The sequence below is a fragment of the Drosophila virilis genome, chromosome X, assembly GCF_030788295.1.
Source record: "Drosophila virilis strain 15010-1051.87 chromosome X, Dvir_AGI_RSII-ME, whole genome shotgun sequence".
Classification (NCBI taxonomy): Eukaryota; Metazoa; Arthropoda; class Insecta; order Diptera; family Drosophilidae; genus Drosophila; species Drosophila virilis.
The window spans coordinates 14,423,971-14,443,989 of record NC_091543.1 but is presented as its reverse complement, the minus strand read 5'-3'; the positions used below and the strand labels follow the sequence as shown (position 1 = coordinate 14,443,989).

The window sequence follows — 20,019 nt, the reverse complement described above, 5'->3', positions numbered from 1 at the left end:
ATTATGCAAATAGCGATAATTTTCATTTGCTGTGGCTGTCGATATTTTTCTTGGCGCAATTGAACCGTACACCCACTTACACATATAAAAAGAATTTCTAAATAGCTGTCAGTAAATTTTTCCAATATTTTGTCATAAATATATCTACATTTCTATTGCAGCGCACCATGCAACTGCTTTTAAACGTATTGATTCATTTGGTATTGTCTCCTTATTCTAATAGACATATCGATTGCATTCCATCTCTAGTTTAGAGCACAGCTGAGCTGCAACGAAAGCGCGTGCTGCCAAGTCGGGCCTATCTATTGGTGGCACAGGTGCAGCAAATCAGTCTGGCAACGCTTGCCAGCGCCAATGGCGGCGAAAGTAAATCCGAAAGCTCAACTTAATGATCTAAATCGTTTATTTAATTTGCATTTATATAACAGATTAGTCTTTGCTCTCCACTTTCTCCGGCACGGTTTGGGTTATCCAATTCAAATATGGCAGATTTCCAGCCTGTATGGGCAGTGAAATTACCTCGGCCACGCTATATGGATGGTTCTCGCGTACAAACTTGCTCAGCTCATCAATGCGAGCGGTCCGTGTCTTAATCATCATAAGATACTCGTTATCCTCGTTTACCTTACCCTCCCACATGTAGATGGACTCGATTTGCGGTATTATATTCACACAGGCCGCCAATTTGCGTTCGATGATGCCATGCGCCAGTTTCTTAGCCGACTCTTTGTCGGGTGTGGTTACAAACGCAACGGAGCTGGTGCCGGCGATGTAAGCTGGATCACACGCCTTGTCGCTCATTTTGTTATTTTGATTTTGGCTGAACGAGCTACTAGCCGATGTGCAAGTGGTTGTGGTTGTGGCAAAGGCCGTGCGACTTGTGACAGCGGCAGTAGCGGCAGCAACAAGTAATAAATTGCGTGCGAGTAGCCAACGAGAGGGCACCGACCTTGCGTTTCTCAGATATTGCATTAAATGCACTTTGCTCGGCCAATCAAACGTTGCGAAATGAAAACAACACAAAAGTCGGCGATGTCAACCGTAGCCCGACATATGAAATCGCGCTATCGATAGTTGTTGCTTGTTTGTTATCGATATAATTCGCTTAACACGCACGCCATATTGGAAATCAGTTTGCCAACTTTTGAAAATGTTTTTCTATTCCTTTTTTTTGTTTTGAGCTTAAATCTTATAATTACGGAATTTTTTTTAGAAAACCTCTGTATTTCACCAATAACTGGTGACATTTGACGCAGACACTGTTCTAAAGAAAATTATAGGAAATATGACTATCAATAAATATATAATAGTATTTCGCATACAATTTGTTTAAAAAATCTATTCTCGCACATATTTATAAAGGTATATTAATTATAAATATAATATGTGTCTGTGGCTCACACAAAAATAGTCAAAATTGATTTGGGTAAATGCAAAAAAAAAAAGTAATAAAAATAAGAGAAAAAAAAAAATGTAAATATAATTATTTAATAGTTTTTGTGCTTAAGACTAAATGATGTTATTTTTATTTTTTATTTTTGCCTTTCTTCATTGCGGTGCGCTGTGCAGTCAGTGGAGCTCAATTTACAACGCGCACACCGAAGTGCTTGATATTGGAGCGAATGTGTCCACATGGGGAATACCCTGATATTCCTGCACATGTGGAATTCCTTGCGGTCCTAGTCCGTTTCGTGTTTGTCCGACTCGGATTTAGCGGCTGCTTCGCCTGCCGAGGGCGGCGGCTGTGCAGCGGGCGCAGCACCAACTGACGGTGGCGCCGCCGCCGCTGCCGCTGCTGCTGCCGTTCCTGCTGCAGATGCTGGCTGTGTTGGCGGCTGTGCCAACGGATGAGGCTGCGCCGGCGGCTGTTGCTGAGCTGAGCCATAAACAGCGCCAGCTACTGGCGGCCCCTCATGCATATGTCCCGGCGGCGGCGGTGGCGGCGCTTGTTGTGGTGGTTGCTGCTGCTGCTGCTGTTGCTGCTGTGTTGGTGGTGGTGGCTGCTGCTGTTGTTGTTGTTGCTGTTGTGGCGCACCTGGAGGCGCATTGACACCGCCATGCTCCCTGGCGCTGGCAAAATGCAGCGGCGTATATGGCTGATAGGGCGGCAGGTGTGGATAATAGGGCTGCGGCCGCGAATGCGGCCCATACTGTGGCTGATAGTAGTGCGTGTGCGAGTGCTGGCCCGGCCCAGGGCCACCATAGTTAGCATAGCCCATGTGCGGCAATGGTGGCGGCAGTCCGGGCATGCCACCGGGCGGCGGCTGCTGCGGCTGTTGTTGCTGCTGCTGCTGCTGCTGCGGCGCCATGTGAGGCGGCAGGTGTGCTGGATGTGAGCCTGGTGGCGGCGGTCCGCCTACGTGAGCATGCGGATGCATTTGTGGTGCTCCTCCTCCTGCTGCTGCTGCTGCTGCTGTTTGCGGCGGCGGTTGCTGTGGTTGTGGTGGTGGTGGTGCTGCTGCTGCTGCTGGAGCTGCTGCTTGATGTTGTTGTTGCTGTTGTGGTGGCGGCGGCGGAGGCGTGGGTGTTGTAGCTGGCGGCTCACTGCTTAGTGGCGGCGGCGGTGGCGTTGCCGCGGGCGTCGCTGTGGGCGTGACTGGCTTGCCGGGCACAGCAGTTGCTGTTATTGGCGTCTTGAGTGATTCCTTTACGTGCTCGTTCAGTGGCACCGGAGGTAGATCCAGTTTGTCATGCTTAACGGGCGGTGGTGGCGGCGGCACAGATGGCTTTGGCGGCGGCTCAATGTCCATGGGCTCTGGATCCGTTTTGCTGGCCAGCTCGTGTACGGGTGGTTGCGGCGGCGGCGGCGGCGGTTGTGGTGCCACCACTACCGGCGGCTTGACCGGCTCCGGTTTGGGTGCAATGCTCGCTTCCGGCGCCGCAGGCTGCTGCTGTGGTGCCTGCGGCTGATGCTGCGGCGGCTCCTCTTTGCGATTGGGCGCCTCCTCGATGCGTTGACGATCGCGCTTGATATCCTCGTACATGCGATGCACCATTTTCTGGAATGTGTCCTCATCCACGGCAGGTTTGCAGTGCCGCTTGAGCTCCTCCTGGAAGGCATCGCTCGATTCGAGCATGCGCTGCTTTTTTGCCTCGAACTTCTCCTCCATTTGCTGCAGCTCTGCCTCCAGCTTGGTCTGGTGCATGGTCAGCGAGCTGACCTGACGCTTGAGCACCTGCATGCGCTGAGTTGTCACCACGGATCGCACATCGGGCACCACCGCCTCGGAGAATATTTCGTTGATGAGGCGATGATTGCGCAGATAGCGCGCGTATGCCATATGCTTGGCCGTATATCCCTCATCCAGATCATCCTCATCCTCTGCCGGCTGTATATCAATGCGACGCTCGTGCTGGCTCTTGCTGCCGCCGCCACGGGATGGCGTCTCGTGCACATCGGTCACCTCGGGTTTGACTTTCGATTTGGCCGAGATGTAGGCCTGATAGGCGGGCGTCTGATGGTATGCCTTCAATGCCTTCTCATACTCCAGCTTCTCCGCCTCGTACTCGTCAACATATTCGGTTCTTTCGTCCTCATTAAGCTGCTTCCACATGACGCCTATCTTTTTGCCAAGCTCCCACAGCTTGAGCTCCGGATGCTGGGCCTTAACGCTGTCCCACACACGCTTCGAGTAACGCATATATGGCAATATGGGCTTCTCTGGCGGCTTCGGTGGCTTTGGCAAACGCGATTCGCTTTGGGTCTTGCTGCTTGAGGATTTGGTCACTTTTTGCGGCGTAAACGCCGGATTGCTATAGTTGCTGTGCGTAAATATGGGCGTTTGATCCTTATTTCGATCGCCAGCAGCGCCGCCGCCAGATGAACGCGACCGGCTGCTGCCGCTGCCACCGCCGCCGCCGCCAACAGCACCGCCGCTGGGTAGCGGGGTTGCCGGCCCTGTTGGTGCCCCAACGGCGATTTGCTTGTAGTTGCTGGGCAGCGCCATGTTTAGTAACATATATGTATAGTTATATTCTTAACTTTTTAGTGCGGATTGCAATTTGGATATATATATCAAGTAAAAACAACAAAAATATAGCTAAATTCACGCGGACGCCATTGATGGGTTTTTCTCTATACTGAAAATTGGAGATGGCACTCAACGCGTCACAACAATCGCAATTCGATAGTTTATGGACCGTATTTGGTACGTTTCACAACACTAAGGGCTGTTAACACGCCGGCATACCATTGGCGGCTAGAGTTGGCAATTCGAGTTCAGCTCGATGAACACGTCCAGCATTTAATTGTTCAGTTGTAAACATTATTGGACTAACAATTAACAACATGCTCCGTTATTAATGAACGCTATATCTGCTTAACTTGCAAATTAACCATTTATTTTTAACAGCAGACTTGTTAAGCACAATACACAGTTTTTCAGCAACAAGTTCATTTCAATGACTCGTTCAATTGAACTGGTTCTGAACGGAACAGCACAGTTTTGTCATCGGCCAAACGAAATACGTAATGAATTTAAAATATTTCTATATTTTTGATAAAACCATACTTTTTGGCCGAAGTAACAACGTTCAGCGTTAATAAATAAGGTGCACATAATTCTTGATAAGCACACCAGCTGCTCCTATGCCCGTTCAATCGCCGCCTCTGCCTCTAACACAATCAGTTGGCTCCCAACACTAGTCGAAGGCAGAAAGAAGCACAAAACATTTTTATATATTTTGGGTAGCAAAAATGAATCGTATTCGTATATGTTTACGGACCGCGGTGCGCAGACATGGTTACAGATGTGCGCCGGGACGCGCACCATTTAATATCTCGGCCATGCAGCTCGCAACGGGCAGCAACAATTGCAGCAGCAAACAGGAATTACAGATTTGCCGATTTTGCAGCAATCTGCCGGAGCCAGAATATGTCGTGGATGACACCACGTACGACCGTGTGTGCTCGGAGACGCTGGATGCACTATCCGATTACTTTGACGAACTAACCGAGAATGCTGCACATATAACCGGTTCGGATGTGGTCTATGGCGTAAGTGTGAATCTAGCCAGGATTGCATTATGTAAGTTTTAATTGGCCTGTGTTCTAATTGCAGGATGGCGTGCTCAGCGTTAATCTGGGCCCAGTCAATGGCATGTATGTGATCAATCGCCAGAAGCCCAACAAACAGATATGGCTGAGCTCACCAGTGAGTGGACCCAAACGCTTCGATTATATTGTTATGCCAGGCGAGGCCAACGGCCGATGGGTCTACAAGCATACCGGGGTGACGCTGCACGAGATGCTCCAGGAGGAAATAGCTCAAATCTTTCGAGAGCAACCGGTTAACTTCCTAAAGCTGCCCTAACTTGCCACCAAACAGTCTTAAAGTTTTTTCATTTAGTTAGTTTTATCTAGTTCGATTTCTACTCTGTTCTCATTGTGGGCAATACTACACGAGCTGGGCGGATGGCATGTTATTTGTTAATGATATAAAGACAAACAAAAAATTAAAGTATAGCAAAGAAAAAAAACGCAACTATACTGAATTTCATTCGATGTATTCACATGTTTGCTGCCGCAAGCGAAGATAGTTGCCTCTTCTAAAGACTACACTAAACGACATGGTTATTCCCAGCTGCTGGACACGCCCACTAAGGTAACCAGAGGTTGCCTCTGATTGTTATCCCTGTTTAAGCACATTTCATGTTGACTATCTGCAATCTTTCACTACAGTTCCGAACGAGTTCAGCGAGCAAGCCGAAATGCGCAGAGCTTCAAACAGTCCGTTGGGGATCCTGATTAGGAATATATATACCCAATATATATGTCATACGCAATATACATCGTGTAACCCATTTCTGATAGATGGAACAGGCTCAAAGCATTGACTCGATCTTGGTAGAGTTTCAGAGCAGTCGATCTGATGATTTGTGCTTTGATATATTTGTCTGATATTGGTTTTAGGGGCGGCCACGCCCACAAGCGGATGGACAAACACGAGTAAATGTGAGGATTGTACAAATTGACCAATATGCTCATTTCCAAATCCTGATCAGAAACTATAATAAAAGCAAGAGTAGGCATATTTTTTTCTGTCCAGTCGACGCCCAATGCCTGTGCCCAGCCGGAATCTCAGTGGGGCAGTTAGCTCTCAACCCTAGTCGAAGGCAGAACTAAAAAGTATATATGTTTATATATTTTTTAAAAGTAACTAATATTTCGGCCTTTGTGATATGAATCGCATTCGTCTACATCTAGCCTTAAGTAATAGCAATTGTCAACGACGTTTCGCCGGATTTGCACCATACAAACTTTCCGATCTGGCGTATCCATCTGGCAGCAGCAACATGGATATCTGCGTTTTTTGCGGCAATCCGATCGATGCGGATTACATCGTAGACGATGCCACATACGATCGCGTCTGCGCCGAGACTTTGGATACACTATCCGATTATTTTGACGATCTAATCGACAGTGCCGTTAATCTGCCCGACTACGATGTGGTCTATGGCGTAAGTAGATTGGAGCTTTGAATCAAGGCTGCCAGCCCCACACGGAAGTAACACTTAAATCCTAATCATGCGCCAATTATTTCATCTAAGCAAATTTGGTAGATGCCATTTCTGGGCGCATGACAAATCTAGCCCGCATCTTCTAGAGGAAAATATCTACGGCTTGCGATATTTTCACTAGAACGGGCAATTTTAAAATAAAAATAAATGATTATAGTCAAGGTTTGAACCATATTCTGGCTCAAATCGTAAGGCAAACCATATTGAGATCGCTTTGAAAATTCATCGAATCTTCTAAATTTGTGCCCTTATGCGTTTGCAGGATGGGGTGCTCAGCGTGGATCTGGGCCCAGTCAATGGCATGTATGTGATCAATCGCCAGAAGCCCAGCAAACAGATTTGGCTAACCTCTCCGATCAGTGGACAGAAGCGTTATGATTACATTCTGCCGCCCGGCCATGTCACCGGACATTGGATCGATCAGGAAACTGGCGAAACGCTGCACGAGATACTGCAAGAGGAGATGGGCCAAAAGTTTCGTGGTCAATCCGTTAACTTTCTGATGTTGCCCTATACCAGCCAGAACTGATCTCATAAGACTTGGTCACAGTTAAGAAATCAGTGCGGGGCAAGACTTAATGCTAAGTAGAAGACAATAAAAATGAGAAATAAACTATTTAAAACCCAATTAAACTGCGTTCATTTTTATTTTGCATATATATATATAGACAAATGTTTGCTGCGCGATTTCTAATGCTAAAAAAAAAAAAAATATCCGATGCTAGGGCTGTGTATGCTTTAAAATTAAATATACATAACTATATATATATATATATTATATATAATATTTCGGCTCCAAATCAAAATATTCAACACGCTGTATATGCGCCCCCGTCTACAGCTAAAGAGATGCTTAGAATTAACATTTGTTTCTAGTAGAAAATTGCCCATTTATTGATGGTTGCCGTACACGTTGTTGTAGTGCGGCGGCTGTTGCGGCTGCTGTTGGGCCATATAGTTCTGGGGCAGATTATTATACGGCGGTTGTGGCGGTCCATTATTGGCCCAGGGATTGATTTGGCCAGGATAACCGCCACCGCCGCCGCCGCCCATGGGCGGACCATAGGCATTGTAGTTGCCCATATTGTAAGGCTGCTGCTGTTGTTGTTGCTGTTGTGGCTGTTGTTGCGGCATGCTTGGATAGTTGCTGGGACCGCTGGACAGCTGATCGCCGCCATAGTTATAGTAGCTGCCGGTTCCATTGTTAGGTCCATATTGTGATTGCGGCGGCCCCTGCTGCTGCTGCTGCTGCTGCGGTTGTTGTTGTTGTGGACGCTGTTGTGCAAGGTTGGACATGTTGGGCATATTTCGCATCTGTTGCTGCTGCTGTTGTTGTTGCTGCTGGGCCTTGGCCGCGCTGCTTGCCTGATTGCTGTTGTTGGTCAGCGTGCCCATTAGATTGGCTATTATGTTTTCAGTATCCTTAAGTGAGATCTTTGACGCCGCCGGCTTAAAGGTCAGCGCATTGGGCGACATTGTGGTTGCCACAACATTGGGCATCGTTGTGTTTTTCTTGCCATTGGAATCGTTCGCCTTCATCACCAGATCATCGAAATTGTAATCATCATCGTCATCGTCATCCAGCATAAAGTTGGGTGATATGCGCGACCCAATGCCACGTCGCGGCTGCTTGGCCGCAGTGGGCATATCCCGATCCACGCTCGTGCGGCGCATGGCCGAGACGAGTTCGGCCGCGGCGTTCGTTGAGTATGAGATGCGTGTGTTGCTGCTGGCGGCGCTGCGTTCATTTTGGCCGGGCCGACCGATGGCGACGACACGTGACAGATAATCGCTGCAGGATTCACCGTCGCTGCTTAGCTCCGCAATGTTAACATATTTGCGCAAACGCTCAACGCGCGGCGGCTCCAGTTTCTCCAGTTTGCGCAAATGGCCAATTAGATGCACCTGCTCCTCGTTGGACAAAAACTTAAAGTTCTGCAACAGCGTCTGCAGATCGGAATCGGTCAGGGATTCCATGCTGTTGCCAGTATCATTGGAATTCGATTTGGGCGTCAGCTCACAATTGCCAGCCTCCTTGGCCAGCTGATGTTCCACCTCCTTCATGAGCTCACAGATATCAATGTCCAGGACACCGCCATCATCCTCGTTGCTTGTGCTGGCCGCCACGCCCATTCGGCTCGGCACCTCGGCAAAGTTTAGACAGCTGTTCCGATCGCTCTGGCGACGCACATGATTCGTCTTCACCAGCAGCGTATAAAAGTGCAGCAGCTTGTTCATATCATCGGTGCTCAAATTGTCCAGGCCATTCATAACCAAAGCGCCAGCCAGTTTCGAGGAAACGAGCTGTCTATCGAACGGCAGCTGGTATTCCTTCTTCTTGACCAAGTCCGTGTGCTTTGGCTCCTGTTGCGTCGTCTCCTTAGCACCTGGCGTGTGTGTGTGTGTGTGTTTGTTTGTTGTGGTGGATTGGAAAAGGAGGAAGCAACACAAAATGTACAATTAATTCGTTTATTTATAACAAGCACATAGTTAGCTGTACGCATCGGAAATCAAAAGCATATACAATACAAAAAAAAAAAAAAGAACAACTAAAATATTACATACAATTCAAATTTGGCGGCCGTTGAGAGGAGGAGGTGCGGCATATGCGACGCTTCCAGCTGTTTGCGACAGGGCACTTAACCAGAACATTTTTCCTTTACATTTTTTATACATTTTTATTTTTATTTATTTTTTTTTTTTTTTTATCTTTTTTATTTTATTTTTATTGACACTTTGAGCACTAACCTGAGTACGCTGAAACGGACCGTATCACTGCACCGAGAGCCCACATAACGCAACCGAAACACTGAACCAGTAAAAAAAAAGATGACGGCTCACAGACAGATTGTATATTGTATATACGAAATGAATATATACAACCGTTTGCTTTTTATTCGATGTACTAGCAAAAACAGAGTGTAACAACTTTTTCAAAAAATTAATTGTTTAATATTTCAGAGACTTTTAATTCAAGGATAGACAATTGTTTTATATACATATATATATATATATATATATATATATATACATATGTATGCATACATATATAAAAAGCAAATCTGAAAGATCAAAAATCAAATCAATACTTGCTACTCAGATTTCATATGGCTTTTAATTTGACAAATTCTCAAGTCGAGCACTGTCAAAAATAATGACTGCTCGACAGTATTTTCATAGATGGGCGCAATTTAGATGCAAATTGCATGCCCACGCACATTGCAGAGTTGATCGATTTTCTTAATATAAGGCGAGCAAAAATAATAACCAATCGATATTTATCGATGCTCAATAAATTGGAAACAGCTCAAGTTAAGGATCTGCTGCTTAAGGATTGCATAAGTCGGAATTTTATATTCCTCTTCAACACAATATTTCTTATAGATAATGAACAAAAGAGCTCAATAACAAGTCTCATGAACGCAATTATTTCAAACACGAACCGAATTAGTTTTAGGCATTAAATACTGAAAACTTGTGCCCGTTATGAGTTGTGCACGCAATTCGAAACGTTTGGCAACCCTGGCAATGCGAAATCACAACCACAAATCAACCAAAAAAAAGAAGAAGCAGAAGAACGCACACATAAACTAAAGTTCAGCAGGGTTGAGAGCAGGTCAAACAGATCGCATAAAGAATTGAATATTTGTGCCATTGCCAAGAATTGTGACTGGCTGCAGGCTTAGACCATGTTTAGATAGATGTTTTCTTTGCAGTCCTTGGTAGCAAAAATATTTATTCAATATATGCCTAAATGTCTGAGCGACCTTTACCCCGCCGCAGCCCGCTCCGACCCACCCAACCATCCGCCTCCCGTCATGCCGACAACGAGCAAAATATGCTTACCTTGCGGCTCAGTTAAATGAGCTGGACGGGAAGACATACGCTTGGGTATCTGTAAAATGGAAGGGTATTCATTTTGTATTGTCTGGAACTTACCTTTGGAGGTCACCTGGAAGATGATGGTCGCTATATTGCTGATTAACTTTTTCACAACGCGCACTTTTTGTGGATCATCGAGCACTTCGGCAATGAGTATACCCTTTAGCTTCTCCTTGGTGGTCTCCATGAAGACGCAATTGTCCTCGTTCAATAGCAAATCATCGGCGGCATTCGGTTTGATCTTCTCCATGGCCAGCGCCTTGCTGAGCAAATTGAGCGCCTTGGGGCCGAGACTGCCCAACTGATCCTCCAGGGCGGACAGCATGCGCAGCACACTGACCACGGTCAGTGGACCCTCGGGCTCCTCAATTGAGTCCAGTTCCTTGTTAGCAGCGGACATTGATGTGCCCGTCGGCGATGTGGAACGCTGTCTGGGCTGACTGTACTCCGGATAGACGCGCGAATCCAATACACGGAACGTCTCCATCGGTTCATAGGTGCGCGATGTGCGCGAATAACTGTCGCCCCTCTCCCTGTAATAATCGCCGCTTCTTTCACGGCCCCTATCCGCGTAATCATCGTGGCCGCGCGAATGCAGCGATCTATCCCGACCCCGGCTGTAGGGTGACCGTGAACGCCGGTGCGGCGAGCGAGATCTGGACCGAGATCGCGGCCGGCGCCTTGAGACAACCGGCGAGCGAGTGCGCGAACGCCGACCCATCCGGGGCGGCGGTGGCCGTCCACGTTTGGGCGACAACGAGCGCGACACAGAGCGCGGATAGGCTGAACGGCGATTGGGGCGTGCCGATGGCGCAGCAGGTGCCTGCTGATCGTCATCGCTAATATCGATGACAGCATCGCTGGCTAGGGAGCCACCATTGCCGTTACGATTGTTGGCGCCACGATAGTTGGGCTTGCGACGCACAGCATTGGCGGTGGCAGCAGCAGAGGCTGCAGCCGGGGCGGCAGTATTTTTGGGGCTGTTGACGCGTATTTTGTAGCGCTCCATTAGTTCCTTGGTGTTTTCCTCGTCCTCGTCGCCAAGCTTAAACTTGTCCTTGAGCTCCTTTTTGATCTTGTTCACGGATATGTTGAAGAGCTCGACACGCCTGTCCTTCCAGTAGGTGATCCATTCGGGCTTGTAGTCATAGCTATTCGGATCGCATTTCTTCTCCTCCTGCAGCTGCTTGTAGCGTCGATTCCAAAACAGTTTCCATTCTTCGGAATAATCGGGATGCTTCTCCGGATTCGATTCATATGTTTCGGTCTCGTCGCGCAGCTGCTTCAGCTGCAGCTCCAACAGACACCGAAACTTCTCCCACTTGTAACGCTCCTGGGCAATGTGTGATGCTTGCAGCGATAGCTCCTTGGGCGTCGGCAGCTGTACGGGTGTTACAATCTTGGCAACAACTGTGGCTGGTTTATCGGAGCTGCCAGCGGGTGGTGAACGATTGGCGGCACGATATGCCGGCTGCTGTTCCGCCTGCTTTTTGCGTGCTGCCTTTTTTGACAATTGCTGCGGCGTCTGATGGCCGGCTGTGGCCGTAAAGTTCTCATCATCCTCACTGGAAATGGCATCCAGTGCAATTGGTATGTTCTCTGTGTTGCGCGATCCTTTAATGGACTCTGCAGGCTTTAGGGACTGTATCGTTTGACGCAGCTCGTCTAGAAAATCGGGACCGGCACATTCATCAAAATGAAACTTATCGCGCACCTGTGAACAGATTTTAGCACGAAAGCGACGAAAATCATCGCCAGCAACGGCCAGCACCTGCATGCTGCGGCCATAATGCTGCTCAATGAGCTGCACCAGCTTTGTGGTGGCATTCAGCACCAGCTCGTTGGAGTTGCTTGACGAGCGACGCAATTGCTGGAGCACTTCGAACGCCTTCTGAAAGTGCGTCTTCAAATAGTTGGAGCGATGGGTCACCGATGTCCAGTGCGTAAATATGGAGTGGCTATCGTTGCACGTATTGCACAGCACACAAAAATAATCGGGACGCACCTGGCCATCCTCGTGCAGTTCCACAACGTATTCGGTGCCAATTAGGGAGCCGCCTTTAAAGCTGTCTATTTGCTTTTGTATAATCGCAGTGCGCGCCATTTCATCCTCAAAGCCGGGCGGTACCGGCTCGCCCGTTAGGTAGCTCATATTTGGACAAATCTGCAAGAAGGCAGCGATTGGTCTCTTGATTTTAACCGGCAAGAGATGGGTGCATGTCGTGACACGAAAACCAAAATACACGATTCAACAAGGATCTGGGCCCAAGCCTGCGCCAAAACTATGCAAACTTTTAAGTTGTTTGCGATCGCCAAGTGTTGACATTTATTGCCACTAAATCAGCGCATATTAGTTGCATTTATTTAACCTGCAGTACAAATATGTAATGCTCCCTTTTAAAGGGCTGCATCGACTTAATTGCCATACAGCTAGTCGACTCACACACTTCAAGCCAAACAGCTGTTAGCCCCATTACCATAACATTGCCGCATTTAATATTGCGTGGTGAACATGAATTGGCATCTTTTGCATAGCTTATGCCCAGACCTGAAGTTATCTTTAATCCTTTTTTTTTTTTTTTTTGTTTTCATACATAAATCCGACATGCGCCCATCTCGAATAGCAAAACAATGGCGCCGACTGGCAATTACCTGGTCAGCACTTCGGCAGTGTTTCCCTCGTTTTGGTCACACTGTCAATCAAGTTATTTGTGTATTGTATGCACTGGTTTTGACACGAGAAGAAATAAGACAAATATGCACGCATACGCACACGCACACACACACGCACACAAAACACGCACGTTCACATATACATGCACAATTTCACAGTAGCGGCTCGTTCTTTTCCTTTATATTTTTTTTTTCTTTCTTTTTTTGCCACAACAAAACGTCGACGTCGTTTCGCACGCTCCACGAAAAGCGATTTGTTGTTAATTTCTTACTTACAGTGCTAATTATAGAGTTGTTTGTTCACTTACAATGTGCATAATGTTAAACGTATTGGTAACACACTTTTTTTGTTCACAAATTTTCCCAAATAATTTTTAGCATGCACAAAAAAACTAGGAATAGAAATGAAGAAAAATGAACGCAAATTTGAGTGTAGTCAAATGTCGCATAAATTGCACAGTGTTGGTGACTGTGTGTAGGAATTGTTTATTTACAAACTATCGCATAGTCGCAACTTCGATAACGCAGTCGTGTTGGCGGGTAGAATTGAATTTTTGAATTATGTATCGATTGCTTTGCTCATAATAATAGCTTGGATTTCATATTAAGCCGTTGATGAATATGTGTTACATACATTCGAATAATGTGGAATGTTTAGAAGGCTTTTTAAATAAATAAATAAAATTAAATAAAAATAATGAAACGAATGAACCTAAAATGTATGCTGTTTGAACGAATCTTACCAAATAGGAGTGAGAAAAACATTAAACATACACTTCATGCACATCCTATACAAACTAAATATTTGAGTTGAAAGGTTGGTTGGTTAATTCATTTATCAATTTACATGAAATCTGTCACATGTTGTTCATTAAATTCCCCTGTGGCTGGCCCGCACCTTGCTACGGGCAATATCTAATTTTTGTAATCATGGCCCTATGACATTTTGATGGAGTTGCTGCACTTGAGCTGAAGCTTAACGCACATTGCCTTTGAAAATGCGTTAATGCCTTCGGGCATCCAGTGTTATGTGCATGGGTGTACATATATAATTACATGCTCGTATATTATAGAGTCTCAACCACCACCACCACCAGCAGCAGCAGCAGCAGCACGAGCACCACCAGCGGCGGACAAATGGCAGTGTGCCGGGTCCACGTCCCAAAACAATTTCGCACCCCCCCTCCCCCCTCTAAAAAAGGTCGTCGACGTGTGCTGTGATAGATGTATCACGTACATTCATATCTGGAATAGAAGAGCCGCATTAATCGCTACATGATGATGATAATGGCAATATAAGCGACTATACAATGAGCTGACCATATGCGCACATAGACAATAAAATGTGAAGAGGAAGCCCACCCGAACTGGCACAACTGGTGCAACTGGCACGCTGGCTGGAGAAGGAGCAACAGCAGCAGCAGCAGCAGGACCAGACGGTTGGGCAGACAGTCAGTTCACATTTAATGAACACAACGGTGACATGAGTTATGGGCCATTTTTTTTTTTGACAACGAAAAATTGCGAATCAGCACAGCTGTTGGCTCTGCGGTGAGGTTTGCGCAAAATGCGCTGGCTATAGGACAGCAGAGGGGGTTGGGTGTAGCAGCAGCGACAGCATCTCGACATCGGCATCATGAATGCAAATGCTATTTTGCATTAACATTGCGAATGAACATGAGGCATCCCGTCGCAGCCGAAGAACAAAAACATGAAGTCCGTACGCGATCCATTCGCGCGCCACGCAGATGAAGATGAGCGCATTCCGATTACGGTGAGCACAGACAGAGGGAAGACAGAAGACTGTGACACCCCTTCAAATACGGAATCGAAATCAGGTTCAGATGTGCACGATATGGGAGCGTAATGTGTTTTAGACAAAGTGCCAGACGCAGACAGATCGTACGCTATGTAAATCCTCTTTCCAGAGTCCATTCAAAATTTTCAATTCACTTAGCGACCGATTTATATGTATATGTATCTTTATATTCTGTATCTGTATCTGTATCTGTATCTGTATCTGTATCTGTATCTGTATCTGTATCTGTATCTGTATCTGTATCTGTATCTGTATCTGTATCTGTATCTGTATCTGTATCTGTATCTGTATCTGTATCTGTATCTGTATCTGTATCTGTATCTGTATCTGTATCTGTATCTGTATCTGTATCTGTATCTGTATCTGTATCTGTATCTGTATCTGTATCTGTATCTGTATCTGTATCTGTATCTGTATCTGTATCTGTATCTGTATCTGTATCTGTATCTGTATCTGTATCTGTATCTGTATCTGTATCTGTATCTGTATCTGTATCTGTATCTGTATCTGTATCTGTATCTGTTTCTGTATCTGTATCTGTATCTGTATCTGTATCTGTATCTGTATCTGTATCTGTATCTGTATCTGTACCTCAACCTCTATCGTTTGTCTGTCTAGCGGACTGTTCTGATTCAAGTGTGAGTTTGTGATAGGGTAAAAAAACATAAAAGTTGCTTGCAACAATTTTCCGTACATTTTCCGAGCTTGGGGCTAGATTTAATAAATTACCCAAGCACGTGTTTATTAAGTTTTTATGTAACGCTTTTAAACGAGATTTGAAGCCAATCAAATGAAACTGTAAACTTTTCACACACACATACACACTTGACCACAATTTTCCACCCAGGGGGCGTGGTTATATAACACAGGTGGTGTGCAACGAGCAGTGTTGGTAAGGAAACAAAATATATCTCGAGATTGGCAGCTAACAACGCATTCGAATTAATGATAGAAGGAATAGATAATTAATTTCTGGGGGTATCATATTAACTTTGAGCATCAGGCAAATGTTTAAAGTGATTCGAACCAAGACATCGGTTCAAATGAGAAAGCGAGCTCAAAAGCGGCGATTTGTATTGAACTGCAAATTTGAAATTAAAGAACATACAATCTTCGGCATGATGGCAATTAAATTTGCTTTGTTGGAAATTTTTGTGGCATTTGTTTTATTTTTTTTCCCCCCCGCTTTTAATGCTACAAAAGAAATTTCTTGGCAAGTTGTGCGCAATTCATTAAGCGAAATCTGCCCGAATGCGAATAATGCAAATTGCTCTATTTCGGGCTAACTGCAACACGACGACAAATTTATTTGCGGCCCATGCGGCAGGCCAAAGGAGCCATCGCCAATGCAAATCTACTCTCCATCAATGAAATGAAATGAAATGAATGCCGTGTGCTATGCAGACTTCAGCATTTGCACCAAAAGTTCAAAAATTCCATTAATTACTCTGCGAAGTTTTCACTCTGCCCCTTCTGCCCCTGTTTTATTTCGCATGCTAATTTTTAAGAATTTCAAATCTCTTAATGGATTCGCTGTGTCGTTGCTGTTGCTCAGCTGCCCCCGGCGATAGTTTGCCTATTGGCTAGGGAAAATATGAAATGAAAATGAAAATCAAAAATAAAAGAGTTTTTGACTTTGGTTCGGTTTTTAACCCTAGCCTATTGTGCGCCCGGCTGCTACATTAATTCCCATGCGCCTTGGCCCACCCCTCTCCCTGCTGCTGGACCGGATGTGCTCATTGTGCGTCATTTCCACTTATCACCCAGGGGAATTTGCAGCTTGCCGGAAGCGCTCCATTGCCCAGCTGCAGCTGGTGTCACTCCCAATCCCAATTCCAATCCCAGTTCCAATACCAATACCAATTCCAGTCGCAATCTCAGTTCCCAGTTCCGAGACTGAGGCCAAACTTTGTCGCATGCTTCAAAAATGCGTAAATCAAACTAAAAACAAACGCCAACGGCTTGCCATGAATTAGTATTAGTGTAAAACGGCTTTTAATAAGTCCGACAGGCCCGCATCTCCATGGCCATGGCATGCATGTTGTACGCCATTAAGTGGACAGCGGACAGCGGAAAGCGGACTCTGGACACTGAAGAGTGGATGGCGGTGGGCCTTGGCCGGACGGGCTGGCCATCCGCAACGACAAAGTCAATTGCGGTAGCCGCAAAATGGAATTTTGTTTTAAAAACTTCTGCACTGCAAAATGGCTCGCTATGGGCGCATAAATTTCAAAGCTCTTGCTCACTTTGCATACCCTCGCTGAGGATATTCCAACTTAGTCCTGGAATGTGTAACACATAGGCATCTCTTCGAACTGATGCAGTCATTAAGTTGGGTTGATCAACCTCCTAAAACCTTAGACGAATCATCTGGATCATATCACTATATCCTTGTAAATATGTAGTATGTAGTTTGTAGTATGTAGTATCTAGTATGTAGTATGTAGTATGTAGTATGTAGTATCTAGTATCTAGTATCTAGTATCTAGTATCTAGTATGTAGTATCTAGTATGTAGTATCTAGTATGTAGTATCTAGTATCTAGTATCTAGTATCTAGTATCTAGTATGTAGTATCTAGTATCTAGTATCTAGTATCTAGTATCTAGTATCTAGTATCTAGTATTTACTATCTAGTATCTAGTATCTAGTATCTAGTATCTAGTATCTAGTATGTAGTATCTAGTATCTAGTATCTAGTATGTAGTATGTAGTATCTAGTATCTAGTATCTAGTATCTACTATGTAGTATGTAGTATCTAGTATCTAGAATGTAGTATCTAGTATCTAGTATGTAGTGTGTCTGCAAGTGTATTTAATCATACAACTCTTCCGCCTTCCCATTGACGTTGTGTGTTGTGTGGGAGATCCCATAACTTTACCAAACAAGCTGGCAACGCTGTGACATATGTAGAAATGTGTGTTGTTAAGCAACTAATTAGAAATAAATACTGCACATTTAAAATGCTGCTTCGAAGGTGGTTTATAACTGTTACAAACGTGTTTCAGCGCACATAATTCAAAAAGTATTTAAACCATGTTGCAGGGCATTTGCTACAAATCTAGTTGCTATAGGTCTCTGGATAGGCAATGGGCTATATATGTATATTATGTTCATGAGCAGTGGCATCAATGTAAGTATTAGCATATTTCTGGCTTTTGGCGCATTAAAGTTGAAAAACAAATTATGAGCCCTATGTAAAATGTTTTCAAAGTATTTACGAGCCTGTCGGACTTCTGGGCTCTGCATGCTTTGATAACTGATCTATGTATTTTGTTGTTGTTTTGTCCTGTTCTTGTTGCTTTTTTTTCTTCTGTTTTTAGGCAATTTCAAACATGCAACATGTTGCAATGGAGTTATAAACCAGCCCCAAAATTTCAAACTTTGCAGACGACTTATATAAGGAATGTATGTATATAGACGCTGGAGGCCAGCGGCACGTAGGGGCGGAAGGTCCGCGCGTGTGAGGGCAGCATGCCAAATGGAAAAAAGTTTTTGCCTTAATTTTTGGCGCTTTTTTTTTCTTCTTTTTTTTTTCGTATTTGGTATACTCTGACGCTTTATTAACGTTGCCCTGTTTTAGGAGAGGGTGACCTGGCAGGGCAGGGGTGGGCAGGGGAGGGCAAGGAGTGTGGAGTGTGGGGCCTGTGGAGGGGTTGTTTGTTTGTTGGCAGCAGCGCAGCAAGTAATATTTTTGCCGCATAAAAGTCAAAATATGCAAATAAAGCAGGCTCTTCTTATTGTTGTTGTTGCTGCTAAGGAGCAGGTGGGGCAAGACAGGGGGGGGTGGGCTGTGGGGGGAATGGGGGCTAATACAGCAGCAGTCAGAGACAGAGACAAACAGACACAAACGAAAGCCCCAGCTAGAACAATGTGCATATAGATGCGAGGGGATTGGTTGGCGGCGGTGTTAGGGGGGGGGGGGGGTGTTATAGTGTAAGGGGTGAGCGGTTCGACTGGGCGAAAGAGAGAGTGAGAACAGCGTGGCTTAAATAATAAATGTAGTACACGCTTTGAAAGAATTTACTATGCTTTGGCAAATGGAAGTTATAAAAACCAAACACAAACACAAACACACACACACACACACACACACACACACACATACACAAGCACATGTGCATGGCATATAAATAAACAATGCCCCTATATAACCCGAGGCAAGCCAGAGCAGTGGAGAGGTAGCGGCATTTCCATATTGTTGCTATAATCAGCGGCTGCTTTGATTCATCTGCATGCACGCGCGATGCTGGGACATTGTTGTTAGGGGAGCGAGGGGGGGGGGGGGGGGGGGGGGGGGGTTGCCCACCATTACCACCACCAAGTCAAAGGCAAAGCCATAGCCAAAGCTAAATCCATAGCCAAAGCCTTAGCCTGGGTGCCGCCGCCACCCCAACGACATCATCATCAAAGTCAACCCAAACGGGCGAAGCAACCACCAAACGGTCTCTCCACACACAGACTCCGGTGACTCCGTTGGCCCAACTTCAACTCCCGACATTTTGCTGTTGCCTGCAATTTAGTGCCGGCATCGGGCTCAACAACTTCAAATCACGACACGACTTAAGCACAGACTCTGCTGGCACATTTAGTTAGCTAACAATCTATAAACGATTTATTGACATACCTATTTGTGCTAGTTTTGAAATAGTTTCAGTGCATGCGCTCATTAATATTCCAATTCGGTTTGTATGCATATTTATTTGATTTGTTTATTGCACGATAAATAATCACGACACGCTCGCATTACTAATGCAGTTCAAATACCGTTTCAAACATGTTCGTGTTCGGTGTTGGGCATCATGTTCGAGCAGCAACCACTGACTGACGCCCCTTTTCAGTATGAGCGGCAAGTGTTGTATAAACTCGCGGTGGCCTTGCCAACAAATTTAGCCGAAAAAAGGCGAGTTGTGTGTATAATGCAGCTAACATATGGACATTCGTATGTCAAGGACAAAATAAGCTTGTCTTTCTGCACTCCATAAAATAACGCCATAAATGTGGCGTAATTACATTTTTTTTTTTTTGGTTAATTTTGTAAACATCGAACAGGGAGCCCAGCATAAAACTTTAATTAAAGGAGAAGATTTTTTAAACAGTTTCCAAGTTCTAATAATTTGTTTGCT

The 20,019-nt window shown here is 45.4% G+C and overlaps 5 protein-coding genes across 6 annotated transcripts; 2 read left to right on the top strand and 3 right to left on the bottom strand.

Annotated features, from left to right (window-relative positions):
* Positions 1-385: 385 nt before the first annotated feature.
* LOC6636102 (divalent-cation tolerance protein CutA) lies at positions 386-1,056 on the bottom strand. Its single transcript, XM_002059608.4, has one exon. The coding sequence runs from the start codon at positions 970-972 to the stop codon at positions 430-432; it is 543 nt and encodes a 180-aa protein (XP_002059644.2). The 5' UTR covers positions 973-1,056; the 3' UTR covers positions 386-429.
* Positions 1,057-1,455: 399 nt separating this feature from the next.
* On the bottom strand, positions 1,456-4,097 carry Bap111 (Brahma associated protein 111kD). The gene has a single exon (XM_002059607.4). The coding sequence runs from the start codon at positions 3,957-3,959 to the stop codon at positions 1,680-1,682; it is 2,280 nt and encodes a 759-aa protein (XP_002059643.3). The 5' UTR covers positions 3,960-4,097; the 3' UTR covers positions 1,456-1,679.
* Positions 4,098-4,427: 330 nt separating this feature from the next.
* On the top strand, positions 4,428-5,498 carry LOC6636037 (frataxin homolog, mitochondrial). The gene is made up of 2 exons (XM_002059606.4): positions 4,428-4,996; positions 5,061-5,498. The coding sequence occupies exons 1-2, from the start codon at positions 4,697-4,699 to the stop codon at positions 5,310-5,312; spliced, it is 552 nt and encodes a 183-aa protein (XP_002059642.2). The 5' UTR covers positions 4,428-4,696; the 3' UTR covers positions 5,313-5,498.
* Positions 5,499-6,091: 593 nt separating this feature from the next.
* On the top strand, positions 6,092-7,152 carry LOC6636036 (frataxin homolog, mitochondrial). Its single transcript, XM_002059605.4, has 2 exons — positions 6,092-6,459; positions 6,782-7,152. The coding sequence occupies exons 1-2, from the start codon at positions 6,181-6,183 to the stop codon at positions 7,046-7,048; spliced, it is 546 nt and encodes a 181-aa protein (XP_002059641.2). The 5' UTR covers positions 6,092-6,180; the 3' UTR covers positions 7,049-7,152.
* LOC6636035 (uncharacterized protein CG7065) lies at positions 6,325-13,514 on the bottom strand. Of its 2 annotated transcripts, none has more exons than XM_070207199.1 (3): positions 13,054-13,514; positions 10,366-12,565; positions 6,325-8,906 (listed from the first exon to the last, which is right to left on the bottom strand). In XM_070207199.1, the coding sequence occupies exons 2-3, from the start codon at positions 12,551-12,553 to the stop codon at positions 7,411-7,413; spliced, it is 3,684 nt and encodes a 1,227-aa protein (XP_070063300.1). In that variant the 5' UTR covers positions 12,554-12,565; positions 13,054-13,514; the 3' UTR covers positions 6,325-7,410. The 2 variants fall into 2 exon arrangements, with proteins under 2 accessions (XP_070063300.1, XP_002059640.2); XM_002059604.4 differs by having other exon boundaries at positions 10,459-12,565; positions 13,054-13,512.
* Positions 13,515-20,019: the final 6,505 nt, after the last annotated feature.

Excerpts from the sequence above, each read along its gene's own strand:
- LOC6636102 (XM_002059608.4), bottom strand. The coding sequence starts at position 972 with ATGCAATATCTGAGAAACGCAAGGTCGGTGCCCTCTCGTTGGCTACTC.
- Bap111 (XM_002059607.4), bottom strand. The coding sequence starts at position 3,959 with ATGTTACTAAACATGGCGCTGCCCAGCAACTACAAGCAAATCGCCGTT.
- LOC6636037 (XM_002059606.4), top strand. The coding sequence starts at position 4,697 with ATGAATCGTATTCGTATATGTTTACGGACCGCGGTGCGCAGACATGGT. Across the intron at positions 4,997-5,060 it reads GTTCGGATGTGGTCTATGGC|GATGGCGTGCTCAGCGTTAA; the intron begins GTAAGTGTGAAT and ends TTCTAATTGCAG.
- LOC6636036 (XM_002059605.4), top strand. The coding sequence starts at position 6,181 with ATGAATCGCATTCGTCTACATCTAGCCTTAAGTAATAGCAATTGTCAA. Across the intron at positions 6,460-6,781 it reads ACTACGATGTGGTCTATGGC|GATGGGGTGCTCAGCGTGGA; the intron begins GTAAGTAGATTG and ends ATGCGTTTGCAG.
- LOC6636035 (XM_070207199.1), bottom strand. The coding sequence starts at position 12,553 with ATGAGCTACCTAACGGGCGAGCCGGTACCGCCCGGCTTTGAGGATGAA. Across the intron at positions 8,907-10,365 it reads TCATTTAACTGAGCCGCAAG|GTGCTAAGGAGACGACGCAA; the intron begins GTAAGCATATTT and ends CACACACGCCAG.